The 14,855-nt window shown below is 39.7% G+C and overlaps 1 protein-coding gene across 2 annotated transcripts in view; it reads right to left on the reverse strand.

Moving 5' to 3' along the window:
* Nucleotides 1–14,855, reverse strand: part of doc2b (double C2-like domains, beta) — a 112,943-nt gene that overhangs the window by 18,531 nt on the left and 79,557 nt on the right. For both annotated transcript variants that reach the window (XM_085798287.1, XM_085798286.1), the window contains 2 exons: nt 5,522–5,631; nt 759–885 (listed from right to left, as the gene is read on the reverse strand). In XM_085798287.1, coding sequence (XP_085654413.1) covers nt 759–885; nt 5,522–5,631 — 237 coding nt within the window. The remainder of the gene's footprint in view (nt 1–758; nt 886–5,521; nt 5,632–14,855) is intronic.

Genomic DNA, 14,855 nt, shown 5'->3' on the forward strand with positions numbered 1-14,855 from the left:
ACTTTGAAAGGGATATTCAATCGCAGTTCAATGACACTCCACTTCACTCCCATGCTCTCAAAACACATAATCCACTCCTGCACCCCACTTATGGCCTCAAAACCCGGCGCTCTAATCTGTCCCGTGGTTTAAATTAAATCCTCAGGGATACTGTTGAGTCTTCTTGCAGTTAGCAACATGTAGCCCACAGTTGGAAAGACTGTTGTTATGACGCACCTCACCTTAAGCAAGAATCATGCTTTTATCTGCTTGTGTGCAGAACTAACTTCTCATTTGACTCTGGAAAAAGTCAAAGTGTACTGGTCATTGTTTGTAACTCAACTTTAGAACAGCGTAAGAAATAATTGCATCCGTTATTATCTGAATTCTTCCTCTAAGGGGGGTCACATTTCATCATATTATTAAGATTAACTAATGAACATACTATTATAATGGTGATTACATTTGTAGTTTGTACACAATATTCTGGGTAGATCAGCTTTTCATGAAATATAAAATGTAATCAGTGTTTGCTTCCTCTAGTTTCCTGTTCATTTTGTCGTCTAATATAAATCAGAAGGTAAAATGTCAATTTGAAATAATTATTGCTGCATTTAAATATAAAATATAAGAGATTTCATCATCATAAAGAGCAGTAAGCCCTACAGTGCAATGTAGCATGAAGTATAGTCTAGTCTGAGGATGACGATCGCGATAATTATCATGTGTGTGATATGATGAACATTACGCCACAGGTGTGTGAGGCACGGCAGACTTACAGGTAACTGTTTCTCCAGGCAGTTGTTGAAGTTTTTGATTTGGTTGGGCTTCAGCTTCTTGAGGGGAATTCGCGTTTCCCCGATGAACTCGTTGTGGCGGAATTTGTCCTCATCACACACCGAAATCCTGCAAATAGAAGACCAGAGTAGGTGGAGTGGGATACAAAATGAAGTCAGGCTTGGATTGAGGTTTTGTCGCGATGAGGGGGCTTAAAACCGTAAAACCAGTAATTTTCTACCTGAAGCCCACCATCTCCCATCACTAAAAATCCCCACTTCACTTTAAAGCTGGTCCCTCTGAATCTGTCAGTCGCCACTGGCCTCTAAAGTAAAACCCTGGTGGCTCTGTAGAGAGGAGCTTCACAAGATTTTTGTCAGGCACAATCAGTACTACAGGAAATGATGGGATAATTAAAATTTAGAGCCATTCAGGCATGTGTGGATCAAAAGACTAAAATTAAAGGAGAAACTCTTGAAGTTCAGAGGCAAATGACACTGTTCCTCTTCACGTCAAAACAATTTTAAATCAAATCACTTCTTCAACTTGAACATACAGTACCTTGCTGTGCACATCTTATTTACTTGATTACTGCAGCTTGAATTGAATTGTGCCCTGGTGCATGGTGCATTCAGCTTGTTTACTGATTTGTATTACGTGCCCATTTTCTCTTTCCACTGAACACGTAAACACACGTCCTCTTTTCAATGCATGACAACATCCTTTGTAAACATTACTGTATATTTGCCGGCGTATTTTCCAATCAATAAAAACGAAAAAAGAAGGTTCATTATCCGACAGTGTAACCGCTCACAAAAGATAATGATTGATGGTGAACTGAGAGGCAGACCATAGTAATTCAAAACCACTGAGTGAGGACAAAAGGCACACAGGCAGGAGGTTCACTGAGCTCCAGGTTTTACTTTCCAGACTGGAGATCTGCATTCCCTCTCTCTCCCTCATGTCATTTCATTTATTATGAAAGTCAATTATTGTTGGTGATGGTGGGGGATTTCTCTCAGTGGACACAGCCTATATCTTCAATAAATGCAGAGAGCAGCTCCAATGTTATCTCTTGACGTGACATGATTCATGCTCATGACCACATCAAGCTCATGTTGTGCAGTCGAGTTTGTCTTCAAAAGCTTTCCGCTGCATAAATTACGTGATGTATGGAGGTCAACATGCAGCTATTGTGCAGCCCAAGACATGAGTAACATGTTCACATCCCATAAAGAAATGTGATATATGATGCACTGCATGTAAAGTGATGTTGCCATTTACGTCATCTTTATTATTATCACATATACAGTACATCCTCTAATTATATGAAGAAATAAGTTAACATGTAAATCAATTCATATATGTAAGTTAATAAAAAATAACATATATATGTTTTTTTCTTTTAATTTCTCATTCTAGTCTGGACGAGACAGACTGTTAGAACCAACTGTATATTAACAGTTTTTCAATTGGATATATATTTATTAAAAATATGTCTACAACCATATATGCATAAACATAAACATATGTGTATAGGGTAGACATACTGTATATGTCAATATAGGAAATGGTTCCAATTTCTATCAGGGTCCAGGTGTAATTTTTACGTAAGCTTTTATTTTGTAAGTACATACTGTACACTCGTCATATATACTACATAAATCAAATATATTTATTATTAATGTATGGGATGCAGCATAACCAAAATCACGATAAACTTAAATATAACTACAAAAATAACTACATGCTGTATTTGTGTAGAAGGTCTGAATGAACAGTATTGTTTGGAAATGGTGAGACCTTTAATGACCTTTTCTCAGTCGACTGTTTGTGGAAAGTGGTTTATCAAGACACTGTTGTGGAACTAGATTTTTGGTGCGTGCACAGACAAGTGTCCATCAGATCACACCTGTGCCAAGCTGCTGATAATACTGACGTTCTTTGTTGGTTTCACACAAAACACACATATAAAAAGTAAAATATTTGCAGGGAATTGATTAGGCTGCCAATCAATACCAGGGATCCAGGAGCTGCTGAGAAAAAAGCACGTGCTGCCCTCTTTCAAATGATTGAAAAACAGATTATCAGATTTGACAGAATTATAATTTTTTATCACATGATTATCAACACACTTTCTGATCATCTCTGCTGTTAATCTAACAAAGTTTAAGGTGATTCACTATCCAATTTAGTAGCAGGAGTAGAAAGAAACTGGCCAGCTTCATCAAGTAAAAAATGGATTTTTAACACTTGATCATTTTGTCACCTTTAACTTTAATGTTGTGTGACTATTGAATTTTGCATCTATAAAATGCGATGGTAACAAAAGGTTGTGTACATTTTATGGGAACTACTACTTCATATCAAATGGGGGTTGAATTTGTAAGGCTGGCCTGCCTCACCACCCATCACCATTCAGCCCATGTCCCAGGTCTCTCCCAGATCCCCAGCACAGTTAACAACAATCATGGCCAGGATAAAAACCTTCACCTGCACTCTGGACCCCATGCCATCTAAACTCATTAAGTTCTGCCTCCTTGTCATCTCTTCACCCATCACTGGTATTATTAACCCTTCCCTCAGCTCTAGTTCCATCCCGCAAATCCTCAAACCGACTGCTGTTACTTCCAGCGTACTCAACCTCACAATCAATCACTCCATCCTGCTCTTCTGACTTGAATCATCTCTCCACATCACCAGCACAGCACTTTCCTGGATCCACTCTTACTGCACCAACCGACACCAGTTCATCAGCATAAACATCTGCACCTCCCCCACTGGTGTCCCCCAGGGGTCAGTCCTTGGTCCCCTCCTCTTCCAAACTATCTCCAACTGAACAGTGAGAGATTGGACATTATCATCATCGACCCCTCATCCCACACCAAACCACCCACAACTTTAGCCTCCAACTTCCATAACTGCACTCTGACCCCACACACATCCACAACGTTGGAATCATCTTTGACAGCCAGCTAAAGTTTGACCACTACATCAATCACATCAGTAGAACTGCCTTCTTCCACCTTAACAACATCACCCGTCTCCGTCCCCCACTCACCTTCTCTGCTGCAGAAACCATCATCCATGCATTTATAACACCTAGACTGCCGCAATAGCATCATCTATCCTCTACATTCAAATCTCTCCTCAAACTCACCTTTTTAAATTAGCTTTTAATGTATGATTTCGAGAGTCTAGTTCTGTTTCTGAGCCTCACTTATTCTGTCTTCTGTCTATTTTGTTCTCCATCTATTTTATAATTCTACCTCTGTTAAGTGACTTTGAACACCTGTAAAAGTGCTCAACAAATATATATTAATATTATTATTATCATTTACCTTGGGACACATGCTAACAATGACATTCATGTGTTGATCAGGTAAAATGTAAAGGTGATGCTAATGAGAATGCCATTAGTTTTGCCAATTCCTTCTTTTAATTCCTCAAGAAATTTCATTTAAAACCACAAATGTGAACTTTGTGGAGGCATGAGTGGAAAAGCCATTTCCATTGAGATTTTGAAAATCTGCATAAAATTTTACGCTAGTTCATTCAGTAGATGCTGTGATATTTCACAGGATTAGCACTTTTTTTTGATTTTGTGCTGGAGGAGGTATCAGGAGATCACTAAAGAGCAGCCGACTTCACCCTGGATGCTGGAATAGCTCAGGATAAAAGTGGTGGACCGACTGCCGACGGATTAAAAATGGGCCCAAAAATGATTATGCATATGATTATATAACCTACTTCCACCACTTGATTGCACAGTGTTAACACTTAGGTAAAAATAAAGGAACAAAGAACAGTGAAGTAACGCCTCCATTGCATAACAGTGTTGTGTTTACCATTGGAGGTAGAAGTTTTTGCTCCAGGTTTTAGTCTATTCTCGGCTGTTGTAGTGAAAACAAATAAACCAACAGAACAGGAATTCGTCTCACACAAACAGAAGTGCTGTTTGGAGATTACACAAACAAAAGGTTTTTCCTGCCTGTTGTTCTCATCAAGGCGATCACACCTTCACACCCTGGCACTGAGGAGGAGTCCACAGGTTAAATAAAAACTTCAGTCAGTTAAACACGGTTTACCTGAGGAAGAAGAGACAACTGACTTTTTGAACCCTTTACAAATCAGCAGCAGCTCTTATTTAACATTTCTCTTCTTCCCTCTTTTTTCTTTTGCCTTTTGCATTCTTTTCATTTCCTTCCTTCCTCTCTCCCCTCCTTTGTTCTTTGTTTTTATATTGCTTTGTCTTGAATTCATTCCATTTTCTTTCTTTCTCTTTCCCATTTTTTCCCCAATTTAATAATTTATTTCTTCACTCTTATCCTACTTTTGTTTCTTTCCTTCCTAAAGTCATTTTCTACCTTTTTTTATTTGCCTTTTACTTTTAGTCTGTGTTATTCTCTTCCTTCAATTGTTTTCATTATATTGCTTACTGTATTTGGTTTTATTCCCATCTGTCTTTTCCCATAGTTTCACATCTAATACACTTTTCTCTTTTCCTCCAGTCTTACAGTAATTCCCCCCACATTGGGTCCTCTTCTTTTCATCTACTCCCCTTCCACTGATTTTGTGTTATTCTGTTTTTCTGTTTTTCCATTCTGGTTTTAAAACAGAATAACAGAAAAACAACTTTGTTTTTCTGTTATTTTAATTTGGTTTTGAAACGGAAAAAGAAAGAACGAAGGGCACACGGATTCAACTGCTTCAATTACCTTCCTTAGTCTCTTTTTCTTTCCACCATTCTCTTTTCTTTGCATACCTGAGTGTTTTGCGGACCATATCCTCGTCGGTGATGCCGTAGTAGGTCAGGGTCTCACTCCAGACAGGGTTGAGTGTGTTGTGCAGGGTCTTGGTTCTAAGTTTATTGGCCTGGAAGATAAACACAGAGACGCTGTCATTGAACAGCCTGGACATTATCATTGACTAACCACTGTCTCTGTCTGACAGCTCAGGAGGGCTCATCCCTCAGGTGTCAGATTCATTGAAATGCTGCCAGAATTATATAAACATCCTTGAAAATGCGTAAAGCCTCTCTGCCCTGGTGAAAATTTGTCAATACATTGACGTCCGGTGGCACACATGCGAACCCAGCTTCGCTGCTGCATATTGAACACTGTCGGGAACAGAGAATAAACAGTGGACCACATTTACGAGCGACAACCATTATCAAAGCAATGCAGGAAGTGAATAAAAAACACAGCACAATGTGTCGAATTCTCTGAAGTTAAAAGATAGTTACAATGGCTCAGCTCTGGCTGTTTAGCCAGTTTCTGTCAACACCAGAGAGAACAATGTTTCTGTCAGAGCTCCATCACGCATTAAATTCAAGGTCTGGAACCAAATACATGAGGCTGCAATACTGCTGGATCAAAACAGGAGTATGTGCACATACAATATGACAAAGTGCATATCATAAAATTAATAAGACTACGACAGAAACCTAAAATAGTCAGTCAACCAAGATACAATGTTCAAAATTAGCACTTTAAAGGAAAACGTATCCTCTTTCTTTACAGGGCTGAGATTGATACCACACACATGTTTAGAATTAAACTTCTCTTAACCTCAATAACCTACTTTATTGTAACAACTGAATGTGTGTGTCTTGTCAAATCTTGCTGCATTTCGAAACAGCTTTTGCAAATGATCATCTGATTGCTATTTCAAGTTTTTCTTTATCAAATTAACCAAAAATAAGTAATTAGAAGAATAAGGACTGCCGGGTTTGTGAGTGGCGGCATAGACAAATAACTTTCCACAGGGCTACTTTTCACTGTTAAAAAAAAAAAAAAAAAACGTGATTAGTTTAAGTTGTGCAACACTAAATGGATCAACTGTACTTGTAGAGGAAAACAAAAATCAGGATTTACTGTCCAGATGGATGTTGTGTTGCTGTGTTCTACATTGAACAGGATCCCTCCTGGGTATGATAGAAGAAAAGTCACTGAGTGGATTACTGGGCAAGAACTGCATCAATATCAAAGTGCGATTTGGTTCGATCTAGCAAGGTTACGGCAATGACTGTGTCAAGCTGCACAGGTTTGTCAGAGGAATAATGTCCTAATGTACAGTAAGTCCTCAGAGCACACCAGTAAACATGGACCGGACCATGAAGATCACGGTGCTGCTGCTCTGAGTCATGTGATCCTGTAGAATCTAATCAATTAGCTGTTGTGATCATTTGCAAGTCTGATGGCAGGCCTCTGTGTGTGATAATAAGCCTCTTGCTGATTGCTTCTGCCCCAATCAGTGGTTGTTTCCAACAGGAAGTGAGTCGCACACACACACACACACACACACATACAGTACACACACAAACAGTGTTTTAAAGGCTGATAACCACATTTTGTACTCCATAATTTAATTAAATTATTAAATTTGAATCTTGCACGATTTTCATTAATTATTCATGTCTTCTCTTCCATCGTTCTGCCCTAAATTACAGGTTTCTCCAGGTTTTTGATTGTGTTGGAGTAAAATATCTCTGGAACACCATTTACAGCAACATTAACTCAAACTGTACAGACTCCCACCCCGTCCTTTCAATCCACAAAGATTAGCAACTTGCAAATGTTTTCTTGTGCATCATTTCAAATGGTCTGACAGCTGCTGGAGAAACAACTGGCCGACCAAAAAAATCTGGCTACCTGAGGGTTGGTCATTTACAACATACACTTCTTGCAGATGATAAGTGGATTGTTTGCAGGATTGTGAAAAGCAGTCACGCTGTCACTTCAGTGTAGTCATATGATGGTGTGATGCAACAAGTATTCAAGGGTTACAATAACCTGAACTGCTCTAGAACCACCTGCAGCTCCTGCTCACTGGTACTGTCGAGGGCCGCGCTACAAATGAACAACTTGTGTCTCCAGTCATTTCCACTACAGAGGCTAAAAAGCATTGCTCTCAACCCAATTATTCCACCATTTCTGCACAGACCTCTGGATCCCTGCTCTAACTAGCTTCAGATTAAAAAGCTCCCACACCTGAAGGAGAGGAGTTGTGTAGGAGGGTGAGCCGGTGCGCTGTGGACTTAAACTGTTCAGAACCCTAATTTACATCAGAGCAAACCCTTCTTATCTGTGTCATTTGTTCTATAAAACAAATCAAGCAAAAACAATAATCTGTTTTTGCTGAGACTAGTTTTGTGCATGCCAAGCAGTAAAAATGACAATCAGAGTGCTATGAAATACTTTTTTTCCGAGCAATTAAACACCAACTGGTTTTGGACTTCTGTATAGTTGGTGAACTTGTAAAAGACAGAGTGAAAATATTGAATGAAGCAGAAGGAGCCAAAGACTTACTGTTCCTTATCATGGTTTGGCACAAAAAATACTTGAGTGAGACTTTTTTTTTCTAATAATACGAAAACAGTAGAGCATTTCATTGCATATTTTCATTAGACCCATCCTGCCTGGTAAATGACCGCACCCAGTCAGTGTCTCCAGTTTGTGACCAAAGTGAGTCTGTTATAAATCTGAGATCTCTGAGGTGAAGCAAAGCTAACTAACTGAGGACTTGCAAATGTTTAATATTCAAGTATAATCTAAATATGTTACATGAAATGGCTTAGACTGAAGAAAATGTTGCTGGGGTTATAGGTTGTTCACTGTTTCATGAACACAGACTAATTATTGACGTTGCAGAAAGAAATATGTTTAATTCAATTAAGATTAGGTCTGGTAAAGAAAAAATGGCAAATAAGCAAACGCTTTTAAAGTAGATGAGTTATTTTAGGTTTTAATCATCTAAAAATCGACATTGATAAAAATAGTTATCAAAAATGTGATCTGTGATTCACAAAGAGGAACATGAATATTACTGCTCAGCGTAGAGCAGTATGACAGGCAGCTAATCACAATCCTGTCCAGTACAGAGCACGTGTAAGGGTGTGATTTCATTGGCTCACGGTGCATTCAAACAGACAGTCTCTAATCTTTTGTGAGCCTGAAGCTTGTGGGTGTGTTTGCACATAATTTAAATCCTCAAGTTGGTTATTTATTTCCTCAAGTTGCCTCTGTAGGTGTCACATTTCCCATGTGTTTTCAGGCATCGTTTGGCTCCTGCATATCCCAGAAGCTTGTTCAAGCTGTGTTGTCGAACACTTGGAAGCTGCGACGGTCAAAGTTTCAGCTGTTTTGTTTAAATTGAGTGAAGTGGAAAACTATTTTTTGTTTCCGTTTCACAAGGTGGATTGAAACTGGTGTGGCTGGTTATCGCTTCGGGTTGAACAGCCTCTCTCAGCTTAGAAACATCTCTGAGTTGTGGTCAGTGGCACCACTCACTGTTTCAGTCCCTCTGTTAATAAGGTGTGAAATACTGTGGAAAGATCACAGGCCAAACTCAGAATAAACCACAACCTAAACACGTCACATTAGCTGAATGTTACCTGCCATCATGGCCGACTGCAGTCTTTAATTTGTGTTGATGGACAGCTCATCACAGTGACCTCTTAGTGCTGATGGACAAAATCAGTGTCACCTCAACCTTTTGTCGCTCTGACTTCAATGGAGTGTTTGAAATGGTCGTTAGGGAGATATAACTATTCATTTTCCATAATGAAAAGACGCAAAGTTCATTTGAAAGACATCGTAAAAACAGAGAAACAATCGGCGTCGGTGTGCAGGGGAATCCATTTCAACAATCACATTTTAGCACCGACTCTCTTTTACTGTGACCTCCTCAAATGTTGCCTTTATTGTGGTTTATTACAAAATGCAATACGCAGAAAACAATTTTGGAGTCCAATGTCAATTTCATTAAGACAAACGTTGGGTTTTTAAAAACAATCAGATGTGATGTAATTTAATTACCGTATCGGCCAATGAGTGTGCAGAATTTTATGTCAGCATCATCTCAAACAGATTAGCTGAAAGTCAATAAAAAAGTATATTTGCTGTACCCACTGTCAGCCAAATGTGTCTCCTGCACCACCTCCTCACCTTGTGGTTCTATGAAAACATCATAATTTCAGAGTGTTTAATCTCTGTCAACAAACTACAATTTAATCTGGAATAATTACAGGCATTTGGTTGTGTTTGATTGTGGTCTCATATGAGATGAAATCATGATCTTGGTTTGCAGCAGAGCGTGAAACTTCACTTCTGATTAGAGTGCAGGCAGAACTTATGACCTCTTTAGTGGGTCTTAATGAGGCTCTTCGACCGAGCCTAATGACTATTTTCAGAGCAAGCTGAGAGAATATCAGAGTGGGGGGAAGAGGTGACGGCATCTTGGTTTACAGGCAGGAAAATGCAAAAACCTCAATGAGGCCTCCTACTGAGACACGAGACAAACTCTATAGGCTGCTTCCACTCTAAGATGTTTTTATTTTAGAACACAACTGCTGCTAGCAAAGACAAAAAGATCAGTAACAAAGTAAGTAATTGTTGTAAGTATTGTTATCAGTGTTGCTTTTCCCACTGGCAGGTGAGACTCACTCAAGAAGGAACCAACAATGTTTCCATAGCTCTCTGTTTTTGCCTTTTCAGACTACAACTCAACTACAACAACCTGGGGTGTTTAAACTAAAAGGGCCTTGCCTCTATTAAAAGAGTTATGTGGACTCTAGAAGTGTGGGAAAAATCAATACAGCATAATATCACAACATTGTGTGACAATATTGTATCAATAAATGTACAGATGCCAAATATTGATCTTTTATTATGCAATTGCAAATACATATTGAAAATTTTGGCATTAAAAATATGACTGCGTTGGTCAATTTGTCTGCTTACAAATAAAAATTATTTAAGTGAGATGAACAGACTAAGAACTTTACTTATCAAATAAAACAGATTGACAAATTTTTCCATTTGCAGTTGCAAAAACCTAATAAACTGAAATGTATCACAATATTATAATAGCATTATTGTATTGAAAAATGATATCATATTCCCACATATAATGGACAGATTCAGATGTAAACTTAGCAAAAGGTGATGCATTTTAACACTAAAATGTAGAAATGTGGACGCAACCTAAAAGGCACATGCCCGCGCTTATCAAATCACATTGTCAGATAAACCTATGCCTGCTCTGCTACTCTCTAAGATTTAAGGAGACAACCTTTTCTACAAAGACTCAAACCGATCACTGAAAAAAGATATGACACCTGTCACAGTTTGTCAGTGACGAATTATGTCAAATGAACAGAGTGCAGAAACCAAGGTTTTCCTGAAGCACAAACTTTGTCAGAGACGGCTGGAATAACTGTACTGTTCTGAAAGTTTCAAAGGTGCATTTAAATCATTTTAGGAAAAGCATCGAAAAGTCTTTTGAAAATGTAAGCACTGTCTGTGACGCCGTGGCGTCTATTCAAAGCGAATGTACAGAACCTCTTCATCAGCAAAGATGCTGAGTGTTAGCAGGAGCAGCAGATGGCAGGAGCAGTGAGCCAAACTCAGTGCTGGAGATAAGAAAAGGTGTGCATCCTGACCTCCTCTAGCCTTTGAGGAAATTGTGAATGACGGCAAAATCCAAAAACCAATAGACAGAGACAAATGGTCAATCGATGTTTATATTACTGCAGAAAAGATGGCGAAAAGACAGTCACCAGGAAACACTGGATGTGCATATTGGATTATTCTGCAGCTCACCGTTCTCTTCTCAAAGGCCAATATTTGGTACTAGAACTGGCAGCAGTGTGCTCTTGAATTAACAACAGTTAATCAATGTGCCTAGCAGTTGCTGTGTGTTCACCATCCTTGTAGAGTCAGTACTGAGACACAAGGATTTGATTTTATTGTTACAGCACTGTGTTCAAGCCAATGTGTTCACATGATTGTAAGGCTGGGAGCTCCCAGTAAGTGCACCTGTATAGTCTGATAGTAAGATGTAGCACCAGCATTATTATTGTTTAACAATCTCTATTTGTGTGCATGGGAGGAAGTACATCTTAATTTGACTGTGTTAAGGTGTTGGGTATTGTTGCTTTTCTTCATGTGACCGATGTTGTTCTGGCCTGCCAAGTGGGTTTCGAACCCCGGGTCTCTTGCATCGCGGGTGACGATGCTAACCGTTTTGCCAAGAGGTCAATGGCCACTTGGCAAGTGGATCAGCACGTCTTTTATGGGTGAGTGAGTTTAACTTCAGTATCGCTAACCGCCACACACTGTCACTTCTCCTTACTGGTACCTCGTGACTGTGACTATACCTGCGGACCTCCGTTACATTCACATTGGACAGATGTTGGATGTTGTTTTCACTGAATAATAGATATCAGATTTGATAATTAAAAGCTAATAAAAAATAAAACTCAGTATTGTGAAGGTGAGACAAATTATTTTCAGAAAAATTAAATAAAAGTTTCAAAATTAAGTGATGAGTCCAAGTTATGTGTGACACTCTGTCCTTGTGTATTTCTGCAGATTGAAGAACACACAGCATCTCCCCAAGTCAGATCAATGTATCAATCATCCTTTTTCTTTTATATAAGTAAACTAACCCTACCCTTTTTTTAATAAATACACAGATTTTTGCTGCGAGGATCAAATTGTCTGAATCATCCTAAAGAATGTGATGAATATTGACAACAATCTGGTCACTAACTGCTGAGATATGTTGCTCTGGACTCAAATCTGTTGGGTGGACACGATCACAGATGATGTCCACAGTTGGCAGTTTTCTCCTTTAACTGAAGAGGTTGAAGGGGGGAGGAGCCGTCCGGCTCAAACCAGCAGCAGGCAGACGCCTGGTTTGTTTTATTGGCCCATTCCATTTGTTCTGCGACAATTATTATGCTAGTGTTTCATTGCAGTCATCAGGCCCCCGGGCGTCCTCACTTTCTGAATGGCTAATTGCACATTCTCACGATAATAATCACAACTCCATCTTTGCATTGTTGTTAATTAGTCAATTTTTTTTTGAATTTCAGGAAAGCATGTTGTGTCACAACAAAGCACCATCAGTGTCTGCGTGCATGAAGCAGGCAGTAATTTATTCCAGACTGAAAATATTATTAACACTGTGTTTTGTACACAATATAAGCACACAGGATATTGTGTGGCTGAGCACACAGTGGGCAGAGAGGCACAGCTACCAATAAAGGAGGGCATATGCATGGCCGACGTGATGACTGTTTTTGTCTGTCTGCAGACAGACGTTAGAGACTTGGTTTAATTATCCAGAACAGCCTGAGCCTTAACTGAGAGATTTGCCTTCCTCAGTTACTGTATATTCAGAGAGAAGCCAGTTCGTCAGTATTGATTCATAACAGTGTGAAATCAACAGGCTTGCAGTAATAACACCAGCTCTGCAGTCTCTCTCAGTCATGTCCTGAGAACTACAACGAACACAAACACACAGAAGTTGCAGAAAATATGGCCGATCAAATCTGTTCCTGAGTGACAGCGCCACGGCTGCACATGTTTTTACACAACATTATGTCACAGAGAAGTTGACATTCAACCTTTTGGATATAATATACCACCATAAAGTGGTGTGTGAGGCCTTAAGGACCCTGACCCTTGACCTTTGACCACCATATTCTAATGAATTCATCACTGAGTCCAATACTACATTTGAAGAACTTTCCCCGAGGTGTTTCTGAGTTATCACTTTCCGGACAGACGGATGAACATCCTGAAAACACAATGCCTGCGCCCACATGGGCATAAAAAAAGCCTCCTCTGCAAGTATCATTCACACTGTTTCTCCAAGTGAAAGGGCTGTTCTGTTCATTTGGTCTCTGGGTGATGAACAGTTGTTGCTGTGGAGCGTTCTCCTTCATCATAAATACTGGAGTTTCTCACGACTTTTGTGGGCTGCACCATTAGATTTTGCCTTGCTGGCAGTTCTGGAGATGCCTGTTCATACATCCCCTGTCAGTCTATTGTTTCAGCACTTTGCTCCAGTGAAATATCTAGACAACCAAATTACATTTGTTTTTAGCCTTCTAGTTTAACAACATAAGAGCATCTGAGTTCATTACAAGACACTAACTAGTTCCTGCATGTTTTACAGGCTTAATTCTAAAGTTGCCTTCATCAGCATACCAACATCCGGATGCTGATAACAGGAGACAACAGGCACAGTTGACAAATTGTGGCGAAAGCAGACATGAAACAGTTGCAAAGTTCAAATGAGATGGGTTTGAAAAGGCATTAGAAGAAAGGCAGATATGAGTCAGGTAGATGGATAATCGCACAGCTTCAGCTCTCAGTAAGCTTCTTTTGTGGAATGTACTCATTCACAGGATCTACAATGGATTTCAGGACTCTAATGAAAGGATCAAATTAACCTTGAAGCCCACTATCAGACGCAAGCAAGTAAGAATTCACTCCCTCCTCAATAACAACCTGTGAGACATTTTCTAAGTTAAGATGCATTTCCATTTCCTTTCACATTATGTGCATTATATTGGCTGAAAAGCAGTCTGACGTGTGGAGACCCACGGGAGCTTTTACACAAAACACAAGTTGTGTCTCTTCAAGTGCATCCACTTGCGACATTGGGCAGACTAAGGCCAGGCTTGCAGCATGACGCTAAGCAGCAAGGTTCTTTTCCAGTGAAGCACATCATTGCTAAGTGGGTACATTAGGTCAGTCAGTTAATGTTGTTTACATTGGCGAAGCCTTGCACTGACATATCCTCACTGCGGTGTTCCCCAAATCATGAAATGGATTATTAGGCTTTTCCCTAATGCAGGTCTACTAACAGCCTGGAAAAAACCACAAGAAGGGATCAGGGCAAAACATCCAACATGTTTTCCTGAGAACTCAGACTCCAACCAGAGAGCAAAACCACAGCAAAAAGCCTTTAAAAACTTGGGTTCTGTACTTCCTTTAAAGTGAAATTCCGGCGTAAGTGTAAACCATGGTCAAACACACCGTAACACCGAGTTAGACCCCCCCTCGAGAGATCAATTTGCCCGACCGCTACATTCACGAGATCCACCAACTTCAGCAAATACCGCAATATCGCCACACACGGCGCTCTCCGGATCCACTGTCTGACCGCAACCAAAACGCCACCATTTGCCCAAAATAATGCTCAGAACTGCACCAAATGTCATCAATAGTACACACAGGGTCCCAGCACGTAGTACGAGTTGTCAAACATCTGCTAGCTTTGCCTGTTTTCTTTAGCAAGGA

Source organism: Trachurus japonicus, chromosome 14, assembly GCF_045865225.1.
Source record: "Trachurus japonicus isolate A0001 chromosome 14, Traja_1.0".
NCBI classification, from domain to species: domain Eukaryota; kingdom Metazoa; phylum Chordata; class Actinopteri; order Carangiformes; family Carangidae; genus Trachurus; species Trachurus japonicus.